This window comes from Mauremys mutica, chromosome 7, assembly GCF_020497125.1.
Source record: "Mauremys mutica isolate MM-2020 ecotype Southern chromosome 7, ASM2049712v1, whole genome shotgun sequence".
NCBI lineage: Eukaryota > Metazoa > Chordata > Testudines > Geoemydidae > Mauremys > Mauremys mutica.
Window position 1 is genome coordinate 94,276,220 of NC_059078.1, and position 25,876 is coordinate 94,302,095.

The 25,876-nt window shown below is 42.1% G+C and overlaps 1 protein-coding gene across 3 annotated transcripts in view; it reads left to right on the forward strand.

The window, feature by feature from the left end:
* A1CF (APOBEC1 complementation factor) overlaps positions 1 to 4,285 on the forward strand; it is a 45,343-nt gene extending 41,058 nt beyond the window's left edge. For all 3 annotated transcript variants that reach the window (XM_045024903.1, XM_045024902.1, XM_045024904.1), the window contains 2 exons: positions 746 to 879; positions 2,830 to 4,285. In XM_045024903.1, coding sequence (XP_044880838.1) covers positions 746 to 879; positions 2,830 to 2,981 — 286 coding nt within the window. In that variant the 3' untranslated portion in view covers positions 2,982 to 4,285. The remainder of the gene's footprint in view (positions 1 to 745; positions 880 to 2,829) is intronic.
* Positions 4,286 to 25,876: the final 21,591 nt, after the last annotated feature.

Below are 25,876 nucleotides of genomic sequence, written 5' to 3' on the forward strand. Positions count from 1 at the left end.
CAGCGCTCAGACTCCAGCCTGAGCCCAAAACTAAACAGCCCCCCGAGCTGTGTCAGCTGGCACAGGTAAGCCACAGGTGTCTAATTGCAGTATAGACATACCCAGCGTGTCACAGCTAAATACATGGTAGAACAGACTAGCATTACTGACCCTTAACACCCCTCCAGTCATAGGGGGGAAAGAAAAGGAGAGGGAAAACAAAGACATCTGCAGGGGGAGGGGTGGTAAGAGTAAGTGGGTTATAGCTGGTTGTAATAAGCTATAAATCCAGTGTCTCTGTTCAGGCCATGATTTTTAGTCTTGTAAAGTTATGAATTTAGACTCCCAGACTCATCTTTTGGAGGTGTTGTGCAGGATAAAGACTGAGAGGTAAGATATGTAGTGATTATGTTGTGAAAAGTGTTCACGCATGGGTGACACAGTGTTTTTATCTTTTATCATTTGAATTGATTTGAGAGCGTAGTGCTTGTCTGGTTTCATCCACATAGTTGTTTTGGGGGCATTTAATGCATTGGATGAGATACATCACATGTTGTGGTCGGCAGGTGTAGGGCCCATGGAACTTGAAAGGTGCATTGTGGGAGTTTTTGATCACTGTAGCAGAGGAGATATGTCTGCAGGTTTTGCATCTGTTGTTCTGGCAGGGGCTGGTGCCACTCTGAGTTAATGTGTCCTGGTCTGTGAGGAGTTTGTGTCTGATCCTTAGAATAGTAAAAACAGCTAATCTTTTATTTCTGATTCACAGACATCCCTTCACACCTCCTAAGCTTAGTGCATATGTTGAGGAAGCCAAGACATATGCTGCAGAATATACTCTTCAGACCTTGGGCATTCCCACAGAGGGAGCAGAGACTCCTGCTACAGCTCCTGCTTTTCCAGGTATGTGAAGGTCCGTACTGAGATGCTCGTCTGAAGATATATTTTTGTTAGCTACTTAATTACATATAGCGGGATTGCAGGCGTGTTCAGATTCAAAACTACTGAATGGAAATGCACATATTGTCTATCTGTTTACACATCTATGCATCCATTCCTGTCCCCTATTTGTGGAGAACATAATATAATACTCTGGGTTATAATAGTTTGCTGACATAAGAATGCATGTTTTCAAATGATGTACTATGACTTCAGTGTAGGATCAAGTGAGAGAGGATGAGAGGTTAAGTTTTGGAGATGGGCTTGAGCTAAGAAGTTTGGATCTGGATCCGCATCAGAACTTCCTCAAATTTGGGAGTGTTTGGAGCTACAGTTTTGATTTGACCCACTAGAGAAATGAGGGCAGTCACTAAATTTAGGTCCTGATCCAAACTTTCCCAAAATTCAAAAGCATTAGGACTCATTGTTCCAGTCTGGTGGCCCATTTCTGATAAATAGCTTTAATAACTAGCCAAAATGGCTAGGAAAATTATGGAAAATGTCAGGCAGAAACACAAATCCAATTTATAGACACTGCATTTACACTGTTCTCCACTGTGAATGTGCTTCTGAGATCCTGGGAATGCCTTGAGCCAAACTGCACACGAAGCATGCATTAATCATACTACTGAATGGTTTGCAGTATCTTGAGGATGGATTCAATAATAATATATATATCTCCAGCTTCCTGCCACAGAAGTCCGCAAAAGCCACAGAAAAATCAATTTGTCTGGGTCTGTGAAGGCTTCCGCAGCATGTAAGCCAAATGGACTTTTTATTGAATCCAGTCCCCACTTACTGCTTCATTATAATATCTCCCTTTCTTTCACCCACCCTTTTTATTTGTCTTGGAAGCCTGACAAATACACGTACATTAACTTTTCAGCCTGCAACACATTTGACTTTCTGTTATATTTCCATAATTTTCTGCATATTAAGTTAGTCATGTGGAGATAAATCTTGCCTTTAAATGTGCATTCCTTCAGAGGAGCTTATGCTCCTATGGGACTGGCTGGGCACAGCTCTCTGCTCCAGGCTTTTCAACCTGCCCCCTGGGGCATGGGGTTGCAACACTGCTCACATTTGGCCCAGACCTCCTAATAGTCTTGCTGCTCTTGAACTCCATCCCAGGGGCCACATGCAAGTCCTCTCCACAGCCTCCCACCCAATCCCAGGATCAGTACCTGACTCCCTCCCTGGAACCTCCTCTTCCTGGGACCACCCACTTAAGCCCATCCCACTTGAGCCACTTGAAATGTTGGGGACGTGTGCTATATAGCCATATGAAGCGTAATTTCCACATTTTCCCAAGAATACGTATTGGAAATCTCTCTCTTCTCTACATGATGTTACTTATACACACACACACACACACACACACACATTGTGTGAGGAGACTGTGGTAGTGATTAAGCGTGACTGAATGGTGGTATACAATTCCATCATTTAAACAGATTTCTCCTCATGAAACCTGACTGGGAACATCCTTGTGTTACAATATATGTCTTGTCCTCCATATGCCAAGTGTGAAGTAGAGAATATAGGCTTATAGTGACATCCTTAGTTTAGAGAGAACTAAATACTGGGAGGGGGAATCATTCAGTGAATAGCGGGGGGGAGGCGGAGTTGGGAAATGATATGTTCTACAGATTATATATGAAAACTCTGCTAATTAGCTATATCAAAATTGTCACTGTCCAATATGACTGCCAAGGAGAAGAAAACTATCATTTATAACAGCTGATAAACCCAGATGTCAGAACAAGTAAGTATATTTAATCTAACAAATATACTGTTACCATTGACAATGAAATCTCCACCTGTTTACATAATCATATAGACAAAAGGCTGGTTATCAGCTATATCAGGTATATTTGCATGAAAATGCATTTTTGTGTCTGTTTTTTACTGCAGGATACACCATTGCTAATCCAGCTGGTACTGTACCAGCTACACAACTAAAACAAGCAGTGACGCTGGGACAAGATTTAGCACCTTACGCAACGTATGAAGCCTACCCTGCCTTTGCAGTGGCTACTCGTAGTGATGGCTATGGAACGTTTTGAGAGACTATTTTGTTTTTTTAAAATCAATGTTTTCTTTTAATCAAGTGCAGCAAGAGGCTAGCTCAGTGTGATAATTATTGTGACCTCATGATTTTAAACTAATCTATTGGCCAGAATTAGATTTAGTGATAGTTTTATACGTCTAGATTCATGGTTTTACAATGGAACATATGCTAAAACAAATTTTAAAAATCAGTTAAAAATCAATTTTTCACACTGGAAAAAAAATTACCTTGGCCCAGGAAAAAGTTCTTAAAGGTTCTCAGGTATATATTACTGTGTGTGTTTACAAACAATAATCCATGCCAAATACAGCAATATTCCCAATTATGTAGCGACTTTAGAGCTTGAAAAGCAGTTAGACTTCTCAGATTAGCTAGCTATGTTTTCATACCCATATTCGTGGTGCATAGCAAGACTTAAAAGCAGAAAGGGGGGCAGTTAGGCACCCAAATCCCACAATTTGAAATTGTGTACTCAGAAAGCTGTGACATTTTTGAGAAGATAAGCCCAAAGAAGTTTGCTGAATGTGAGACTTGATTTCTTTACCACTGTAAATACGCAAACATTATGGAAAACGTAGGGCTCTTTGGTTCCAGACGTATCACACAGAAATGTACCTGAGGCACCAGATCTGGACCCAACTTTCCCAAAATTCAAGGGTGTTCATATATGAGGTTTTGGTTTGGGCCCATTTTTAATTAATAAAACTTGAGCTAATACTAAACTATACTAAATTACAGAAGTTGCACCTAATTAACATCAATAATTTGCAATGCTTGAAATGAAATGAAATTAAACAATCAGCAAGAAAACACACTGTAGATTGTTCATAGGGTGAGGAAGCAAGAACCAGACACAATACAGTTGTGCAGCTGCAGACAATAGCAATCACACAGTGTAACACAAACTTGCTTTTATAAACACAAAGTACTGCCTTGAAAGGTGCTCTGATGACAACTGACATCACTCTAACAGGATCCTCCTGAGACAATGCTACAGTTTGCTACAGTTTGCACATATAGGAGCGGAATAAGAAAGCTTAACCTATGGTCCTGGATTTCTAGTTTTTCCTTATTTGGTGAACTGTAAATGTTACTCTATGCATATGAAATCAAGAAAAATAAGTCCTGACCAAAATCTCTCTTCCTTTAAAAAATCATATATTTTATTGCACAATTTAGAGCAGGGGTAGGCAACCTATGGCACGTGTGCTGAAGGCGGCATGCGAGCTGATTTTGAGTGACACTCACACTGCCCGAGTCCTGGCCACCGGTCCGGGGGGCTCTGCATTTTAATTTAATTTTAAATGACGCTTCATAAACATTTTAAAAACCTTATTTACTTTGCAACAACAATAGTATAGTTATATATTATAGACTTATAGAAAGAGACCTTCTAAAAACATTAAAATGTATTACTGGCACGCAAAACCTTAAATCAGAGTGAATAAATGAAGACTCGGCACACCACTTCTGAAAGGTTGCCAACCCCTGATTTAGAGTATGAAGCAATTATAAGTTCAAAACTAGTAGAGTCCAAAATACAGAGACACAGAGAGAGCACAATAAGTTATCATTCACAATAATTCAGTACTAGTCTCTTTTTTGTGACAAAATGTTGTGCATGTTAATAAATGGTTATTAAGGTCCCCAGAGATAATAGTTTTAGTTCAGAGAGAAAGAAAGCTTGCAATAGCTCAGTCTATATCGCAATATTATCCATGAACATCTTCCATTATTAACGGGGAGGATTTACAATATCAGATTTTCATATTGTAGTACTGGTCATTTTTTTAATGCCACCGTTTCAGCTACGCATCTTCTCCATCAAAGAGCAAAACAAGTATTTTCACCCACTAACACACCGGTCACATGAGAGGCACTCAATGCTAAAAAATTACCTGATCCTGCCTGCACCCAGTGTAGTTAAGACTGTTGCCTTGATTTCAGAGAGAAATGGATCAGGCCCCAAATTTGTAAACCAGTATATGTGAAACAACGACACTGTGAAAATTATTTTGCTTTTCTAAGTAGAGTTTTATATATATAAAGCTCTTCAAAGCGCATTGGTATATAAAATAGTGTTTACTAGACTAGTAACAGTTAAGTGTTTGTATTTACCTTTTTCTCGTATTTTTGTGACTTACTTGTAGTAGTAATGGAACAAATGTATAAGTTGTATAGTCTCTAATGCTATTAGTTTACCTATTCCTACAGTGTTTTGCAACTTTGTTATAGAGAGACAGGGATCACTCTTCTAAACCCTAATCACTCTTTTCAATGTATATGCTCTATAGAATTTATATAGGAAACTTAAAGGGACACTGTCAAGATATTTGTAATCATTTTTAAAACGCTTGGTTTTTCTTTTTAGTTCATTATTCTCTGTAATCCACGGGAGGCTTGAGAGTAAACTGTGGTTTTAGCAAGCAACAAAGAGTCCTGTGGCACCTTCAGGGGCGGCTCTAGGCATTTTGCCACCCCAAGCATGGTAGGCAGGCTGCCTTCGGCGGCTTGCCTGTGGAGAGTCTGCTGGTCCCGTGGCTTCGGTGGACCTCCCGCAGGCGTGCCTGCAGAGGGTCCGCTGGTCCCGCGGCTTCGGACCTTCTGCCTGCGGGAGGTCCGCCAAAGCCGCGGGACCAGCGGAACCTCCACAGGCAAACCGCCGAAGGCAACCTGTCTGCCGCCCTCGCCGCGACCGGCAGAGCGCCCCCAGTGGCTTGCCGCCCCAAGCACGCACTTGGCGTGCTGGGGCCTGGAGCCGCACCTGGGCACCTTAAAGACTAACAGATGTCTTTAAGGTGCCACAGGACTCTGTTGCTTTTTACAGATCCAGACTAACACGGCTACCCCTCTGATACTATGTTTTTAACATTAGGCCTGCTACAGTGCCATTGAAATCCATTGTCCTTAACTACAATGGGAGAAGAATCAGGCCTATTTTCTCTCCACTCATCACACCCATGCCCTGGTTTGGCATCATAAGATTGCTAATCCATGCTGTTTCCAGCTTCCAGGCTGTTTGTTCATTTTAAGTTTTAAAGCATTAGCTTTGGTAAGAAAAAACAATAGTTTTATATATCTATATATGGTCTGATTCTGATTGCATTTGATACACACCCATGAAGTTCCACTGAATTCAATGGCATTATTCCTGATTTAGGCCAGCATGAAAGGAGAATCAAGCACATTGGCTTTGCAAAGTTGTTGAAGAAGGATGGTTTTATCACTTAGAATGAGGAACCCTGCTTTTGGCAAGTCACTTAATGCCTTTGTGCTCACTTCCTTTATCTGTAAAACTTGCCTAATAAAACTGTCCTTTCCCCTTCTTCATAGATTAAATTCATTAATGTCTGTAAAGCATATTAGTATCTTCAGACAGAGAGTGGTATCTCAGTGCAAAGTACTCAGATATAAAAGGGGACTCGTAATTTTACCCACCTTGGCAGTATCCCTTTAAAGGTTTTGGGAAAACAAAAGGGAAATTACATTGTTTGTCAATTCTTTGGTGCCCCCGAGTCTCTAGAGCATCATATTAATTTAGTTCATGTTGTATTGTCAAAAGCTTATTCATACATCAGAGCCACTGAAATGAAATGCCCCCAGTCCTGCTCTTCTTAGGTGAGGTAAAACTCTCATTAACTTCAATGGATGTTTTGCCTGAATAAAAAGTGCAAGATCTGGCCACATTTGTGAAAGTTCAGGTCTTCTGTAACCGCTGGAGCTAATGGAGCTTATTTCTATTTATACACTTTAGACGCTGTCTCATTAAGGTGATTTTAAAAAATCATGGCATACTCCTCTACAATTGATACAGAACTGTTTGCTTGCAGAGAATGACAGCACTGCAGGGAAACCATTTAAGCCCAGCCATTGTACTCTGAGGTTTAAATAATTAATACTATTGTTGGTGTTTTAGCTCAATTTTCCCTTATACATATCCATTTTAAATCATTTTTAGCAATGATGCACTAGTGAAAATTGCCAAGAACTAATGTATCCATACATCTACTATTAACGAAAAAGGCTACTGTCAGTAAAAAATGTTTCTCACTTTCATTTGTTAAATAACTATATACTTCTTTTTTTCCAGCTATTTATATAAGGTAAGTTATAACAGGTGCCAAAGCAAAGAAACAGGAACAGTATTAAAAAGTGTGTGCATAAAGCACTTATTTTTGTACTTTTAGTACAATATTTGTATAGCGTTCTAACACTGTGAAATGTAATAATCATACCATCCATTTACTGGAAAAGCAATCATCTGTTTTCAAAAAATAAAATGAAATTGCCATCTAAGAATCAGGAATTCGAGGGATATTGTAAATTGGATTAAATACTGTGAAGCAATTTTGTAATTATAGGCTCATCAAAGGGCATTAACTGGACTTTGAAATATCATTAAACTTTCTAAACTAACATCAAAGTTTCTTTGGGTTTTTTGTTTGTTTTTGGTCAGTTGGCCGTAGCTTCATCTAAGGGTCATTTTGTGTGTAGTACATAAGAAAACAGTTCAGGTTCTGTTGAGCTCAATATGGAGTGATGTAAACATAGTGATGCCACATACAATACATGTGCAAATAAAAATGTATCATTATTAAACTGCATCTTCAAATCAAAGATTAAAGGTGTTTTCAGAATTATGTCCCATTTATAATAAATAAGTGATCACTGAAATTAAACTAACTGTGCCACCTAGTGGAAAAAATAAACAGTTACATTTGCTTTTTAAAATTGTTACAACAGGAATAGTTACAGTATATACGCTATTTAACAATTCTGTGTCCCAGCAGATCAGTCACACCAGACACATAAAGGAGGACTGACGATCTCTATGGGAGTGGCTCTGCAACAGTAAGCACTGAGCCCTTTGCTGACTCTCACTCAGGACTAGATATGTAATATCTTCAATTTAAAAGAGCCCCTAGGATTTCAGAAGGACATTCCATAAGGGCATAATGTATCTGAAAAGGATATATAATGAAATCAAGATCCAGAGGCCCTGTTATTTTCCTTTTATTTTAAGGAAAACATGCATCTTCTAAACTGAAAACTGGAATAGTTGGAAGTCTAAGAGGTTTGGAATCCAAGGTGGGTTCATGTGTATAAAACAGACAGAAGAGCCTAGATATTATTCTAAAAGCAAGCCAAAATATAGCCTGCAACTTGTAAAAACCTCAATATTAGTTTGAGCAACGAGGAGTCCTTCTGGTACCTTAGAGACTCACAAATTTATTTGGGCATAAGCTTATTTTAGCCCACGAAAGCTTCTGCCGAAATAAATGTGTTAGTCTCTAAGGTGCCACAAGGACAACTAGTTGTTTTTGCTGATACAGACTACCCCTCTGAAACCAATATTAGTTTGGTTCCTCTCTCCTGCTTTAGGCTGAGCTAGAGCACACACAGCATAAGCAGTTCAGAGTTTACAGAGCTAACGTGTTTTCAAAGCAATCTGTGCCTTCTGTACAACTGCAGTCCATCAGGGTAGACAGTACTAAATTGTTTTGTACAGTCAAGGTCATTCCAATACTTCAGATAACAGCATTTGTTTGAAAGCTGGCCAGCCCTGAACTATTAGAAAAATAACAATTTTTCAAAAGCTCACTGCTTTTTTTCTTCTTCATGGAATGTCTCACAAGTACAAATTCCCAAGCTTCATATAAAAAAAAAATCTGGTTTGGCACATACATATAAGCCATTGGTGAATGTAAAATCATATATAAAATACAAGAAAAGTATTATAAATTCCATTAAATCTAAGAATTTGTGCATGGTATATATAATATCTGAATCAGAGCTACAGAAAGGATGGGTTTGGGACTTCAGTTATATAAGCATTTAAAATTCTAGATTGTTATCTGAATCTTTTCCAACCTACCTGTGCTTCTTAGGTCTGTAAAACTGGACAAGGAATCTTGCAAGAAGAAAATTTCTCATGATATTTCCAGTACTTTCAGGATACCAGAATTTTACTCTTGTTCTCAGTTAGATTACTGGACCTAGATTTACTAAAATTCCATGGAATGGATTAAGATAACTCAATCTATTACATAAGTATATTTAAAGGAACATATAGAAATACCACTAAGGCCTTGTCTACACTACAAGACTATTTCGAATCAACTTAGTTCGAATTTGTGGATTCGACCTTATGAAGTCGAATTTGTGTATCCATACTAAATACACTAATTCGAATTTCTGAGTCCACATTCACGGGGCCAGCGTCGACTTTGGAAGCGGTGCACTGTGGGAAGCTATCCCACAGTTCCCGCAGTCCCCGCTGCCCATTGGAATGCTGGGTAGAGCCCCCAATGCCTGCTGGGGGGAGAAATGTGTCGAGGGTGGTTTTGGGTAAGTGTCGTCATTGAACCGTCAATCACAACCTCCCTCCCTCCCTCCCTCCTTGAAAGCGCCATCGGGCAATCTGTTCGTGCACTTTTCTGGTCAGTGACAGCGCGGACGCCACAGCACTGCAAGCATGGAGCCCGCTGCAATCATCGCCGTTTTCTCCTCCTCGCACTTTATCGTCCACCTCTTCCACAGTCAGCTGATGAGAAATCGGGCTACTTTTCAATGGTGCTGCAAGCACTGGGGGACCATAGGGGACATTTTGCAAACATCAACGTCGGGTGGCCGGGCAAGGTTCATGATGCGTGTGTTTTCAGGAACTGTGGGCTGCTCAGACGCCTGCAGGAAGGTAGTTTCTTCCCGGACCACGAAATAACTGTTGTGGATGAGCAGATTCCTAAAGTCATCCTCGGGGACCCAGCCTGCCCGCTAATGCACTTGCTCATGAAGCCCTATACAGGCGCCTGGGACAGCGACAAGGAACTCTTCAAATACCAGCGAGCAGCGTGACCTGTGACTGTTCAGTTTCTTTACAGAGAAGCTGAACCTGCCCCTGTTTCTTTACCCACTGACTGTTGACTCTCCTCTTCGGTTACATACCCCGTTCACCCCGTTTCCCCCACTTCCAACACACGTGTAAACATAAAATACATGTCCCATTGTTACTGAAGAAAGGTTTCTTTATTCATGACTTTGCGTTAAAGGGTTGAAACTGGGAGGCAGACTGTGCTGGGTAGGGTGTGCGGTGATGTAAAGACCGCCTCTAAACTCAACGAATGACAGGCTCCTGCTCCTAGAGCGGTCCGCAGTGCCGGAATGATTCTTTCAACGGAGCCTGCCATCCCTCTTTTTCTAATTCTGTGTGCGGGGGGATATGTGACCTTGTGGCGGAGGAGTACGGATACAGATTCCTTTGCTGCGTGACTCAGCGGTCCAGGACAAGGACCGCTGTATAAGATCTGTAACCGCCCTCCCCCGCTACAAAGTCACATCCCCCCCGCCCACACAGAACCTGGAAACCACCTCCCATACCGACCATGGTGCCTACTGACTGCACTGCGTGTGTGACCCGCTCCTGATCCTGCCCCCGTGTCTGTACCCTGGGAAAGGTGACTGTCCTATGCAATTAACAACCCCCTTCCCCACGCCCCCCATTCAAACACAGTCTTCTTTGAAAAAACATGACGGAAACAGTAATTAACAGCAAAGTATTTTTATTACTTAAGTAGACACTCAGGGGATGGAACTGGGATTGGGACTTGTGAGAGTCCGGAAGGGAACGACTTCTGCAAATGTAGGGTATGAGAGCTTTTTGGTACTTGAGCACTCTGCTGGGGTGCAGTGACAGTTTACACGGCCTCTGGCGCCCCTCCTTCTGGTTATTTTGGGTGAGGGGGGTATGGGACTTTGTGGCGGGGGAGGGCGGTTGCAGATACACTGCAGGGGGGCTCTGTGCTCCTGCGGTCCTGCAGAACATCCACAAGGAGCCTGAGCGTGTCCGTTTGCTCCCTCACTAGTCCAAACATTGTTTGAGTCACCTGCTTGTCTTCCTCACGCCACCTCTCCTCCCGTTCGCTGTGTGAGCGCTGGCACAGAGAGACGGTCTCCTTCCACTGGCTCTGCTGGTCCGCCTCGGCTAGGTAGCAGCCCATACGTTCATCGAACATCTTGTCCCTTGTCTTTTTCTTTCTCCGCCTAATCTTTGCCAGCCTCTGCAAGGGGGATGCTGTGGCAGGTCTGGAGACAGTGGAAGCTGTGAGATGGGAAACAGGGAGTGAATTCCTTGCAAAGATACATTTTTGCGAACAATTAACTGAGTCTAGGCTGTCTCTGTGAATTCTGGGTTGAGACCCCTGTGCCTGCTGGGGCACAAATAATTTTCGCGGTGGATTCTGGGTAAATGTCGCCAGTCATTCCTTCCTCCGGGAAAGCAACGGCAGACAATCATTTCAAGCCCGTTTTCCCAGAATTGCCCTGGCATACGCCATAGCGTGGCAACCATGGACACTGTTTTGCCTTTTGTGTATGTCACCGTATGTGTACTAGATGCCGCTGACAGAGGCGGTCCAGCAGCGCTACACAGCAGCATGCTTTTGCTTTTGCATGACAGCAGAGATGGTTACCAGCCATATTGTACCATCTACCATACCATAAATTGGTAATAAGATGGTAATAAGATGGGCATGGTTACCTGTCCTTTTGCACTGCACCATTTGGTGCTGTCATAAGTGCCCCTGGCCGAGCAGCCAGGGGCGCAAAAGCAAAAATTGGGAATGACTCCCTGAGTCAATCCCTCCTTTTTGGTATCTAAAAATAGAATCAGTCCTGCCTAGAATATGGGCAAGTGGTACTAGAGAATCACTGTATCAGAGAACCAGAGAGCACAGCTGCTCTGTGTCAGATCCTGCATAGATTATGAGCTGTATGCTATTCACAGGGGGTGCTCCTGCAACAACCCCACCTGTTCATTCCATTCTTCCCCAGCCTTCCTGGGCTACCATAGCATTGTCCCCCAACTTGTGTGATGAAGTAATAAAGAATGCAGGAATAAGACACAGTAACTTGTTAGTGAGAAATGAGTGGAAGGCAGCCTCCAGTTGCTATGATAGTCCACGTAGGACATTAAGGAGTGTGGAGGAGAGGAGCCCAGCATCCTGCTGCTAGTCCAGGGGCAATTGAATCTTTTCTTTACACATGAAGGGTGGGGGCTGATGAAGCTCAGCCCCCAGTTGCTATGATGACGATGGTCACCAGCCATATTGTACCATCTACCAGGAAAAATTAGGTTCACCTGACACTGGGGAACCTGACAGATAGTAGTCGGCATGGTTACCAGTCCTTTTGCACTGCCCCATGTGGCAATAGGCTGATGATGAGGACGGGTACCAGTCATTTTGTACCATCAGCCATCCATAGCGTGGGGGAAGCAAGGATGTTGGTGTTGAGTGCTGCACCATCGCGTCTATCTGCAGCATTCAGTAAAGATACGGTGACATGTAAAAGAGTCAAGAGAGGATTGTTTTCCCTTTCACTTCTGGAGGTGGGTGGGGGGGTGCGTAAATTGCCGAGCTATGCCCTGACCCACCGCGGACACTGTTTTTGTCCCTAGAAGCATTTGGAGCTCAGCCAAGAATGCAAATCATTTTCGGAGACAGCAGGAACTGTGGGATACCTTGCGTCCTCCATGAGCGTCCATTTGATTCTTTGGCTTTCCGTTACGCTCGTGTCGCAGCAGCGTGCTGAGTCTCTGCTATGCCGTCTGTCCGGAGATTTTTTAAAAATACTTTGGACCAGGCGTAACATTACAGTAATTCCCCTAATTAGATGCATGAGTCTCCTAGCGAGATCACCGTGAGGACGGGCACTGAAGGAGATAGAGAGCGCATGCTGCGTGAAATCTATCACGAACCACGGACCGATGCAGCCGTGGTCGGGGAGGCAATGCTCCCTGAATACCGCATGAAAGCCTCGCGCAGAAAAGGGTGCTATCACGGAGCACCCAATAAGGCAGCTCTCCCCAGGAACCTCCTGCTGATGCTTATCGATTAACGGAAGTAGAGCTTCGTGGAGATCTCCCAGGAGGATTTCTGATCTATCACCATATATAGAGAGACCTCCTTCTCACACACTTCAGATTCCTGTTATATTAAGAATAAAAGTTAACATGGTTAAAGCACTTACCGACTGCTCCTTCCCCTGATTCAGGATCCGGGTTCATGGCCGGGGAGGGTTGGTAGGGGATCTCCGTGACGGTGATGAATAGATCCTGGCTGTCGGGGAAACCAGCGTTGTAAGCGCTCTCACCTGCCTCGTCCTCCACAAACACTTCCTCATCTTCCCCATCCGTGAACATCGTCGAGGAACTGTCCGTCGACACTGTCCCATCATCAGAGTCCACGGTCACTGGTGGGGCAGTGGTGGCAGGCTCCGTAGCGTCCGTTTGCCGCTTTGATTTTTTGGTAGCCTTGTCTGGGGTCCTTGGTTTTCACGCAGCGATGCGTTGCATGACGGCTGTATCCTCTGTCTGGATCATGGCTTTGGAGACCTTCTCGTAGGTCTTTGCATTCCGTTTGTTGGAGCGCAGCTCCGAAAGCACAGACTCCTCGCCCCACACACCGATCAGATCCAAGAGTTCCCGGTCAGTCTAAGCCGGGTCCCTCTTTCTATTCAGAGATTACATGAACTCCTCTGCTGGAGAGCTCTGCATTGCTGCCGGTGCTGCTGAGCTCGCCCCGATGTCCAACCACAAAATGAGATTCTAACTGTCCAGAAAGGAAAAGGAATTCAAATTTTCCCGGGTCGTTTCCTGTGTGGCTGCTCAGAGCATCGAAGCTCGGACTGCTGTCCAGAGTGTCAACAGAGTGGTGCACTGTGGGATAGCTCCCGGAGCTACTAAGTTCGATTTGCATCCACACCTAGCCTAATTCGAGCTAGCCATGTCGAATTTAGCGTTACTCCACCTGTCGGGGTGGAGTATCAAATTCGAACTAAAGAGCCCTCTAGTTCGAATTAAATGGCTTCCTGGTGTGGACGGTTGAGTGGTTAGTTCGAATTAACGCTGCTAAATTCGAATTAAAGTCCTAGTGTAGACCAGGCCTAAGATATTACTCATAATGAAAGTAACCCCATAATTTATTACCAGTCTCTTGCCCTCCCTTTCACCCTACTTCAGCCAGATTGAATCATTTCTTTAATTAGATTATAAACTCCTCAATGCAAGGATCATGTATTTAATTTGTTTAGCAAATAGCCCAGCACTCTTTGGGCACTGTCTAAAGAAAGAAGGGAGAGAGAGAAGGAATGCTCAGAAACTGAGAACAGACAGGAGAGAAAGGGGCAAAGGAAAAAAGCAAGACAGACAAGTTATAGCCAGTGTTCACAGTGACACCCTGGAAAAAAAAATGAGAGAGAGCAATGAGATCTGTAAAAAGGCTTGTACCTGTAAGCTAAGAAACTGCTCCTTTTGTTCATGGTTCCTCCTGCTTTCAGAGAAGCAGGACTTTGTACAGTTCTTGTAAATAAACAAGAGTGCATCAAAGAAAATACCAGACTCCATCAATTTCTTCTCTCACCTGGAACATCCCAGGGCACCAAACGTTGACTAGCCTCTCAAGTAAAAAAAAAAGGGGGGGGGGGCATCAAGACAAACCTTCTCTGAGACTGCCACTGCAGATGTCAATTGAAATTGGATTTGTGGCAATAGTTATCAGACCAAATTCCTGATGGTGTAAATGGGTGAGTCCTCATTAAAGTCAATGGAGCTGCATTGATTTATATCAGCACACGATTTGGCCCATAGAACACAAACGTGTTCACTAACGTCTGAAAAGCTGCTGTTTATTGAAAATATATGTTTACAAAAGTTCAGGTTTTGTGTAATTTTCATTTCTCCTGCTAATGTGGTGGCTATCTTGAGTAAAATGATCCCAAATGTCAGTTACCGTGCTGACAAATGGAAACAGTGTCTAAAGATACCACCATGCTATAAATGCATTTTGATGCAGCATGCTTAACCTTGGCACAGGCTGGGTATAACAACCAACTCTCAATGTGTCTGGCTTGTGCAGTGAATTTCCCCTCAGACTTCCAAGGGAACAGGGTATTTGCTGGGTTGTTTAGTTCCCCCATGATAGACATAGGCATGACTGGTCTCAGCCCATTCACTATTAGCTTAGACCCGGCTTTTTCAGGGAATAAGGCACTGGCAAAACGTGCTAGCAGAGAAGCAAATGGAATGATCAGACATTGACAAGAGGCAGCCTTTTGCTGGATAAGAGACTTCTGTAGGTTATACTTGTTGAAGGAGACAAAGAAATATATTGGAATGGTGCATCACATGGATATTTTTTCCTTCTTGTTCTGCGAAGTGCAGTCAGACAGCATTGGTATCAGTACCGACAAGGACAAGAAGAAAGCAAAATGTCAGAAAAATGCCACTATATTGGACAACTGCACAGCAGCATTTTCCCATGCACTAACCTTCTATTGAAGAAACACCCTAACTGATGTGTTATGGTCAGGTATCGTGTAATATGGAGGTATGTACAACAATGAGAGGCCAGTCAGGACACCTGAACAACAAGGAAGTGTAGCTCAGGGCAGATAAGGATATAAGATTATGATTTGTGTCTAAAACATGACCACAGTTGAAATCCCCATTCAACTGCAGAGCCCACAGGCTGACAAAAGGTCAGTTGAGTGTTTAACAGGGGAAATGGATTTGTCCCTGACATACATTCAAACACGAGTCCCTGAAAGGTGCTGGGCTGCATAGAGAAACATGTGAGGTGAGGTAAGAGTATTCAAAGTAACAAGTGGGCGGTCAGCCAGAAGGTGGTGGTACAGGACCTCAGGCAGATGGTGAGGAGTCAGGAGTAAAAGGCCCCATCACCAGTTAGTTTAGATGCTGGGGTATTCGTTGGGCACCACTGCCCTTCAGAAGCCCCAGTTCCTTCCAAGAGGAAAAGACATGGTGAAATGAGCAGTTTGGAGGAGACCATCTCATAGTTGCGTGGGAGGATATGGCCTATCTTCCTGGGCAAAATTTGACTTGGTTGACTAGAAGGGCAGGGTGAGTGGGTAGCCAGTTAACTCTTGCAGTAGATAAATTCAGTTCAATCAAGTTTTCAAAACAAAATTTTGGCCAAAACCTTTAGCCATCATATCATGTCAGTGAGTTCATTTTGGGGCAGTGGAGAAGGGTATACAGAGGAGGTGACAGTCAGCAATGAGGCTATTATTGGTAACCTGCTAGAATTGCAAGCTCTGGGACTTGTGTGAGCAGAAGGGTAGTTTCCATTGAGCTTGTCTCAGAATAGAGACGTGGAAATTATTCCTTAAAATACCTGAATGTGTATATTTACATATGTTTCTGCTTTACATTAATTCTGAATTCTACCTGTTCCACTGAATTGAGTAGTAGTGTCCGGAGCTCCCATTGCTAGCACAGGCAGCATTACAATTTGCTTTGTTCCTGCATTTTTCAGTATCATTATTTATGGAAGTACTGAATCCTAATTATTAGAAAGGTTTCAACATTCTGCTGCTAACTATTTATATTACATAATGTTCACTAGGAAGGTTCCCAAAGCTAGGCAGATACTTAATCAGAAAAAAAAACCCAGCAGCCTAGGAAGAACTGAAGAATAGCCTTAAATACCCAGAAGCAATTTTGGAAGAATTTTAAGGAGATCAGCTGTATGCTGAGCTTTACTCCATCAAGAAGAATTTGTTCTGCCAGTTCTATTATTCTACCTCATTTACTTTACTAATTTTCTGCTCTACCTCATTTAACTCCACTTATTTCCTGCTTTCATTTTGTTTTAAAATCATGGCAAACACAGAACTCAGGTTTATTTCTTCCTTCAAAAGGTTCCTTAGAGCTCTCAGAAACTGCCATTCACTTTTTCTTACCTGACTAGATGATACATCAAGCAACAGTCAGATTTTCTTTATGAATACCAGTGACTAAAATTAAAAAAAAAAAAGAAGGCCAGAGAAATAATACTTCCCTAAATTAAAGCAATATGCTCATGTTGGACAGTAAGATGCAGCTGAAAAATCATACTAGTGCTCTGAAATAGGACAAACATGGAGAATTGAAACCTTCAGAGAGAAGATTGAAGACCTGGAAAACCTGAAGATGGCCACACATACATCAGTTCATTGGACAGAAGATGCCAAAGTTTGGGACTATGTTGGCACTGGCATCACCCTCTGGTGCTGTCAGAGCTTTCCTGGGAGTATCTGTGACACCTCTGAGGTAGTGAAGCGAAAACAAACCTTGCCTGTGAGATCCCATATTTGGAGCTAGGCAGATGTTAGGAAGGGAATATAAATTTGCTATTTCACTAAGACATTGAAAATAAGTCACCAGGCCTCACCCCCAGCAGGTCCCAGCAATATAAATTCTGTTCCCCTAACTTCACATTACCAGTATTGTCAGCAAGGAAACCCAGTCAACTTAGTGGCAATTCACCAAACAGCGAAGATATTGCTCAAGGACCTGGTTAATCCCCTCTGTTTTCCCATTACTGTATGGGTAATAAACAGACAAGAGTTGGGATTATGTGCCCAGAAGATTTAGAAACTCCTGCCAGAAATTGGAGATGAAGTGCTAGCCTCTGTGTCACATTATGGCAGTTGTCAATCAGTGGTAATGAAAAATGTTCCCCAGGAAAAGACAGGCAGTCTTTGGAGTGGTAGGATTGTGGGGCATGGGTACCATTTTGGTAAAAAGGTCCACCATCAATAAAATCATTGTATGCTCCTGAGAGTGCAGCAGCTCCACAATAAAGTCCATGGATATGGTGGGCCATGGCTGAGGTGGAGTGGACAAGGGCTGGAGAAGACCAAGAGGCCTTGAGCCTGGGAATTTGGTGAAGGTCACAGATTTTATACATTGCTTGACAGAGATATGCAGGCCTGGCCACAAGAAGGTCCTTGAGACCAAGTTACAAGTCTTGAAATAACTGAAGTGGCCAGCAAGAGGGGTATAATGGCAGAGCTTGAGGACCTGAAGCCAGGACTGTCTGTCTGGGACATAGATACAGTCCTTCTAATAGAATCCCATATTGTAGCCTGAACTCAGCAACAGTACCAACCTCACCTATGGTCTGGCAGGTTCAAGTGGCAAAGGAGACGGGGTAACAGGGGATAGATGGAAGACATCAGGTTGTTCCCTACCATCTCTGAAACAAAGTTGGACAGCTTGTTTATCATGGAGGGAGTTTTCCTACCAGGCTTGTGGTATTCATCTTTTCAGGGCAGGGCATCAGCCTGTCCATTTCTGGTCCCCAGGCAATAGGTGACCACAAAAACCAAACCAGGCAAAGAAGAAGGACCAGTGGCTCTGATGTTGATTAAGATGTCTTTCTGTCCAGAGGTATTCCAGGTTTTTGTGATCTATCAGACTCTGGAAGGAGTACCTGTCAGTAAATGACACCATTCTTCAAATGCTGCTTTGATGGCTAACAGTTCTTGGACCCATATTTCATAGTTTTTCTCTTCCTGAGTTAGTTTACAGGAGTAGAAAGCTCACAGGTACAGCTGATCACAAAGGCCCACTGGTTGGGACAAAACCAGCCCTAGCACGAAGTTGGATGTGTCAGCCTCTACTGTAAATGGTTTTGTGGCATCTAGATGGATCAGGTACCATGGTGAAAGTCTCTTTTAGTTGACTGAAGGCAGCTTGTGCCCCTGGGGACCAGATGAACTGAGTTCTATTGCACAGAAGGGCAATCATAGGGGTAATTAAGCTAGAAAATGCCTTAATAAATTGCCTGTAAAAATTGGTGACCCCTAGAAATTGCTTTACCCCATGGACGTCCTTAGGTGCAACCCAGTCAGAGATGGCAGCAACATGTCTATGGTCAGTCATCGGGGGGAGACAACATACCCAAGGAATTAAATAGCATCCTGGTCAAACTTGCACTTTTCTGGTTTTGCATAAAGATGGTGTTGATGGAGCCTCTCTAAAATACTGTGGACATGATGTTCATGAAGGGTCTGATTTTCAGAACAAATGAAAATCCACTCCAATTGCTTTTTTGTACTCACACTGACTTGCATACATATATATTTTTCATCCCTACAGTTTGAGACAACAACCTTCAGCGCCACAGCAGGGATTTCTTCCATTTCAGCTAGAGGAAAAACGGGTTCTTTCAGTGGAGGGAGGAGCTTTTAGGGGGAAAATGTGGATGTTGTCCAGATTGATGAAAATCACCACTCCCTTTATTACTGGACTTCACCTCATGGTGCTACAACCGCACTCAGCTCTCTAGACATTTCCTCCTTTTGTACACTGCACTCCAAGAGCTAAAACAGCCCCCATTGTACCAGCCCCTTCACCCATTGCCTCTCCACCACTTCTGCCCCTGGCAGGGACTGCCCTGGGAGAGAAGGCATCTAGCAGAAAGTTGTGGTGGGGGGAGCGGGGCAGTTTAAGAAAACAAAAGAGGTAATGTGCTTGGTGGGGCTTCACACCATTAGTCCCTCATGACTGCAGCAAAATGCTTATCTCCACAAACAGGCATGTATACATTTAACTTGCATTAACTCAGATGTAAATTATGCATGTAAACTGCCAGACATGAAATAATACGTAAATGAATGAGAAGCAGCCACTTGCACAGAGGATCAGAGCACATTGCAGTGGATCACAGACATGTCCTTAATTAGGCAGAGCAGCAGTATAGGAATTGGTTGATAAATCACAGTTAACTCATGTGATTAACTCAAAAAAAATGTAATTGTGATTAAAAAAATTAATCGTGATTAATCGCACCGTTAAACAATAGAATACCAATGGAAATTTATTAAATATTTTTGGATGTTTTTCTACATTTTCAAATATATTGATTTCTATTACCATACACAATACAAAGTGTACAGTGCTCACTTTATCTTATTATTTTTATTACAAATATTTGCACTGTAAAAATGATAAAAGAAATAGCATTTTTCAATTCACCTCATACAAGTACTGTAGTGCAATCTCTTTATCATGCAACTTAGAAATGTAATTTTTTTTTTGTTACATAACTGCACTCAGAACCAAAGCAATGTAAAACTTTAGAGACTACAAGTCCACTTGGTCCTACTTCTTGTTCATCCAATCACTAAGACAAACAAGTTTGTTTACATTTACGGGACATACTGCTGCCTGCTTCTTATTTACAATGTCATCTAACAGTGAGAACAGGCAGTCACATGGCACTCTTGTAGCTGGCATTGCAAGGTATTTATGTGCCAGATATGCTAAACATTTGTATGCCCCTTCATGGTTCAGCCACCATTCCAGAGGACATGCTTCCATGCAGATGATGCTTGTTAAAAAAATAATGCATTAATTAAATTTGTGGCTGAACTCCTTGGGGGAGAATTATGTCTCCTGTTCTGTTTTTCCCACATTGTGCCATATATTTCATGTTATAGAAGTCTTGGATGATGACCCAGAACATGTTCATTTTAAGAACATTTTCACTGCAGTTTTGACAAAACGCAAAGAAGGTACCAATGCGAGATTTCTAAAAATAGCTACAGCACTGGACAGAAGGTTTAAGAATCTGAAGTGCCATCCAAAATCTGAGAGGGACGAGGTGTGGAGCATGTTTTCAGAAGTCTTAAAAGAGCAACACTCAGATATGAAAACTAAAGAATCTGAACCACCAAAAAAGAAAAATCAACCTTATGCTGGTGGCATCTGACTCAGATGATGAAAATGAACATGTGTCGGTCTGGTCTGCTTTGGATCGTTATCGAGCAGAACCCATCATCAGCATGGACGCATGTCCTCTGGAATGGTGGTTGAAGCATGAAGGGACATATGAATCGTTAGTGCATCAGGCACGTAAATATCTTGCAATGCTGGCTACATCAGTGCCTGTTCTCACTTTCAGGTGACATTGTAAACAAGAAGCAGGCAGCATTATCTCCTGCAAATTGTAACCAAACTTGACTGGCTGAATTAGGACTGAATGGACTTCTAGGCTCTAAAGCTGTACATTGTTTTACTTTTGAATGCACTTATTTTTTGTACATAATTCTACATTTGTAAGTTAAACTTTCATGATGAAGAGATTGCACTACAGTATTTGTATGAGGTGAACTGAAAAATACTATTTTTTTTGTTTTTTTACAATACAAATATTTGTAATAAAAAATCAATATAAAGTGAGCACTGTACACATTGTATTCTATGTTGCAATTGAAATCTATATATTTGAAAATGTAGAAAACACCCAAAATATTTAAATAAATGGTATTTTATTATTAACAGTGTGATTAATCCCATGATTAATCACAATTAATTTTTTTAATTGCTTGACGGCCCTAATTATTTCATGTCCTATAACAAAATGTAGAACTCTAGATGGCTAACACAAATGTGTGTTTTTAAAGGACAGAAATTTTAGATGCAGTGTTCGAGCTGTATTGGTCCCAGGATATTAGAAAGATAAGATGAGTGAGGGAATATCTTTTTCTGGACCAGTTTCTGTTGGTGAGGAAGATAAGTTTTAAAGCTTACACAGAGTTCTTCTTCAGGTCAACTTTAGGGAAAGATAGAAGCATCTATAAACGATTAGTTCTAAATCTGAAGATCTGACCCATTAGCTAACCATTCTCACTGAATTTTACATACATCAATTTATTTAGTGACAGCCTTGTTTTGTGTAGAACAACACTGTCACCCACTGGCTGGTGAAATTAATGATAGTTCAGTGTTTTGAATAGTTCCCATAATATATCTCAGAGCCAATATTCTATTGAAGTTCCTGTGCTAAAATGGATTTTAGAACCAAGTAAGGTTAAGGCTACACGACAATTTTTTGTTGGCATAGTTATGTCAGTCAGGGGTATAATGAGGTCAGATTTGTAACCAACATACCCATGCTGGCAAAAGCTCCTATCCAGATGCAGGTATACCAGTGAAACTGTTGTTTTGCTGGTATAGTTTATTTAGCTCAAGGAGGGCTGGAATAAGCTATACTGCCAAAACCACTGGGAGCACTTACATGGTATAGTTATACCCGAAACTCATTTCTGGCATAGGCCAGGCCTGACAGCCCATGCTCTCTTCTCTACTAAAAATCTTCATTCATTATTGAGACTTAGTAGGGGTTATAATTGATTTGCTATCTGCTATTCACAGAGACATAACTTTTCATGCATAAACTGTCATCCGCAATGCAGTCCTTTTGCCACATGAGAACTGAGATCATAGAATCATAGAATATTAGGGTTGCAAGAGACCTCAAGAGGTCATTTAGTCCAACCCCCTGCTCAAACCAGGAGCAACTCCAACTAAATCATCCCAGCCAGGGCTTTGTCAAGCTGGGCCTTAAAATCCTCTAAGGATGGAGGTTGCATCACCTCCCCAGATAACCTATTCCAGTGCTTCACCACCCTCCTAGTATCCAACCTAGACATCCCCCACTGCAACTTAAGACCGTTGTTCCTTGTTCTGTCATCTGCCACCACTAAGAACAGCCTAGCTCCATTCTCTTTGGAACCCCCCCCCCCCTTCAGGTAGTTGAAGGCTGCTATCAAATTCCCCCTCAATCTTCTCTTCTGCAGACTAAATAAGCCCAGTTCCCTCAGCCTCTCCTCATAAGTCATGCGCCCCAGCCCCCTAATCATTTTCATTGCCCTCCGCTGGACTCTTTCCAATTTATTCACATCCTTTCTGTAGTGGGGGCCCAAAACTGGATACAATACTCCAGCTGTGGCCTCACCAGTGCCGAATAGAGGGGAATAATCACTTCCCTCGATCTGCTGGCAATGCTCCTACTAATGCAGCCCAAAATGTCCTTAGCCTTCTTGGCAGCAAGGGCACACTGTTGACTCATGTCCAGCTTCTCATCCACTGTAATTCCCCAGTCCTTTTCTGCAGAACTGCCACTTAGCCAGTCCCCAACCTGTAGCAGTGCATGGGATTCTTCAGTCCTAAGTGCAGGACTCTGCACTTGTCCTTGTTGAACCTCATCAGATTTCTTTTGGCCCAATCCTCCAATTTGTCTAGGTCCCTCTGTATGCTATCCCTACCTTCCAGCATATCTACCTCTCCCCCAGCTTAGTGTCATCTGCAAACTTGCTGAGGGTACAATCCATCCCATCATCCAGATCATTAATGCAGATGTTGAAAAAAATCGACCCCAGGACCGACCCCCTGGGGAACTCTTCTTGATACTGGCTGCCATAATAATATATCTTGACTTTAGCAAACCTTTTGATACAGTCTCCCACAATATTCTTGCCAGCAAGTTAAAAAAGTATGGATTGGATGAATGGACTACAAGCTGGATAGAAAGCTGGCTAGATCATCGGGCTCAATGGGTAGCGATCAATGCTCAATGTCTAGTTGGCAGCTGGTATCAAGCTCTCCTAGATTCCTTTCCCCCTCAGGGGATCCTGAAGGATCTAAACAAGAGCTGAGTAAAACAACTTGTAAGCCACCAGGAATTCCCACTCCAAAACCCTCTTCATTGCTTTCAGATGAGCCACATGCAGGCTGTCTCACTTTCCTTTCAGAATGAACCTGAAGTCCACATCCTCCTACAAAAAGCAACTGAGGCAATTTACTTACCTATAATTCCAATGGCAGCCTTTTGGTTTTGGTACAATAGATGATCACCTACCTTGACTAGCCTGAATGCTAACTCTAAATGGCTGCATACTATATCAGCTACTGATCTAACTAGCTCAACACCACTCTCTCACTAACTTCTAGAACGCAATATCTCCAGGCCAGCAAGAGAAGCAGTGAGAGCCTCTGCATCTTGAATACTACATAATCATGGTCGACAAGGGACAAACTAGAAAAACACTCAGGAGAATGTGGATAAACGCTTTTTAACATGTGCTATTGTAATATATTAAATATCTTTGAAACCTGAGTGAAATTCTATGGCCTGTGTTCAGATGATCAGAAAGAACCCTTTCTGGCCCTACAGTCTATGAAATGAACACATGTGTTGCTTTTAGATCCCTTGTGAAAGAAGACTTGGGTTTGAAATAAGAAGGTGTCCTGGGGCTTCCTTCATCTTTGAATGTATAGAATTTAAACTATCTTTGCTGGATTTATATTTAGCAGGGCCTTTGAGTTATCTATTCCTTGTGTGCTTTACTTGCCTGTTTTCTGGACTATGTTACACCACTTGCTTAGGGTTAAGCCCCATTAGTTTTTCCCTTTTTTTATTTCTGCAGTGTTTATATGGCAGACAACAGAGAAAAAGTGATTTGAATCCCAATATGAGAGTCATCTGCCCAAAGCATTTCAGGTAAGATTCAAATTACTTTCACTCTAAACCAATTACTACTATTAATTACTACTTTGCACTTATTCACAGTAGCACCTTTTGTATAAAGACCCTCAAGAGTGCTTTATAAAGGTGGCAATAGGCATCCCATTATTTGTAGCATGCACACACACAGTACTGGTACTCTTGATATTTAACATTTATATCAGAGCTGATCAGGAACTAGAACTTCCATTCCATAAGAAATTCCAATATTTAGGGGGAAAATATCAGTCTAAATCCAAAGGAATAGACAAAATTTGCAAAATGAAAATTTGAGAGGTTTTGTTTCAATAGTGTAATTTCAATTCATTTCATTTCAACTTTTATATGGTATTAAAATATTTAATAGAATATATTGTATACATATATTTAAATTATTTTAATATAATGTAAAAGCCAAGACAAAATGAATTGAAGCGGTGCTATTGAAACAAAACATTTCCTTTGAAATAATTTCATTGTTTCACTTTCAGCAAAACTGCATTTTTGAAAGAAAACTGTAAACAAGCATTTTTTTGACCAGCTCTAGTTTATATAGAGTAAGAAATATTGAAAACAGAAGGAGCACAGAGACATAGGGAATGAGATTTTTTTTATTATTAAAATGGGAGTCACTAGATGGTGCTATTACACACAGTTTTCCAAGGTTCTTTGCATGAGAGCAGCATTTAGTCCTTAAAAACATGCTAAACTGTTGATGGTTTAGTGAACCAGCTGTAGGGGAGAACTGTTGCAAGCAGCAGGAGACCGTGTTCTCTGTCTAACAACAATTATTGAGGCACGGTTGCTCCCTGGGAACTGAGCATTGGTATTTTGGCTCAGATTACTAAAAAAGGGGGTTGCCTGTGTCACCCTTTTGTCAGTATGAATTGCAGCATCAAAGGTCAGGTTCTTTAAGCTTTGGGGACCTTTCTAAAATAAATAAAATATGTGCTCAAGCCCCCACCCAAAGGTGTGTTCCATTCTCAGCTGTAGGAAACTAAAATGTAAGCTCCCTGGTCACCTTTACAAAGGTTTCTTCTCCTAGTCACAAGCAGATGGGAGCCCTCTATAACATCAAACCATTAAAATCTTTTTCTTGGAGAAAACACAATCGCCACTATAAAAAACAATTAGAAAAATGCATATAGCATATTTGGGTAAAGCCCACCACAGCCTTAGCTAACTACTCCACTGATTGTGTACCAGGAATTCAATCCCCACTCACCTAAAAACCTTGCTCATGAATCCAGATAGATCTGTAGTGGTCAAGTGTGTGCTGGGAGACAATTCTCTCTATCTCTTTCGGTCTAGTGAGGCAAGCAGCACGGGGTATTGCTCCACTCCATTTTGCTGCCGCCTGTTCATCCCATAGAGTTTACTCTATGCCACTAACACAAGCCTGGTTCAATTAACCTTAAGGGTTCATGCTGACATTACTCCATCCTGCGGAAGCTGCTCCTCACAGGGTTCCAAATCTCCAGGTGGAAAATCCAGAGCACTGCACAACCCCAAACAAAGTCCTACCCCCGGTATTTGAGACAAAATCCAACACCTCTCTGTCTCCTTGGGTTTGGGGCTGTTTCCACAGTCTCACCTTTAGCCAGGGTGACCCACTTATCACCAGCGCATACCTCCCACAATTCTCCCCTTACAGAAACACATATACATAACCATTTAATATGGTTTCCTAAACAGAACACAACCAAACTCCAAACCATGCAAAATAAAACAAACATGGGGGCAGAAATGCACTGCGTTG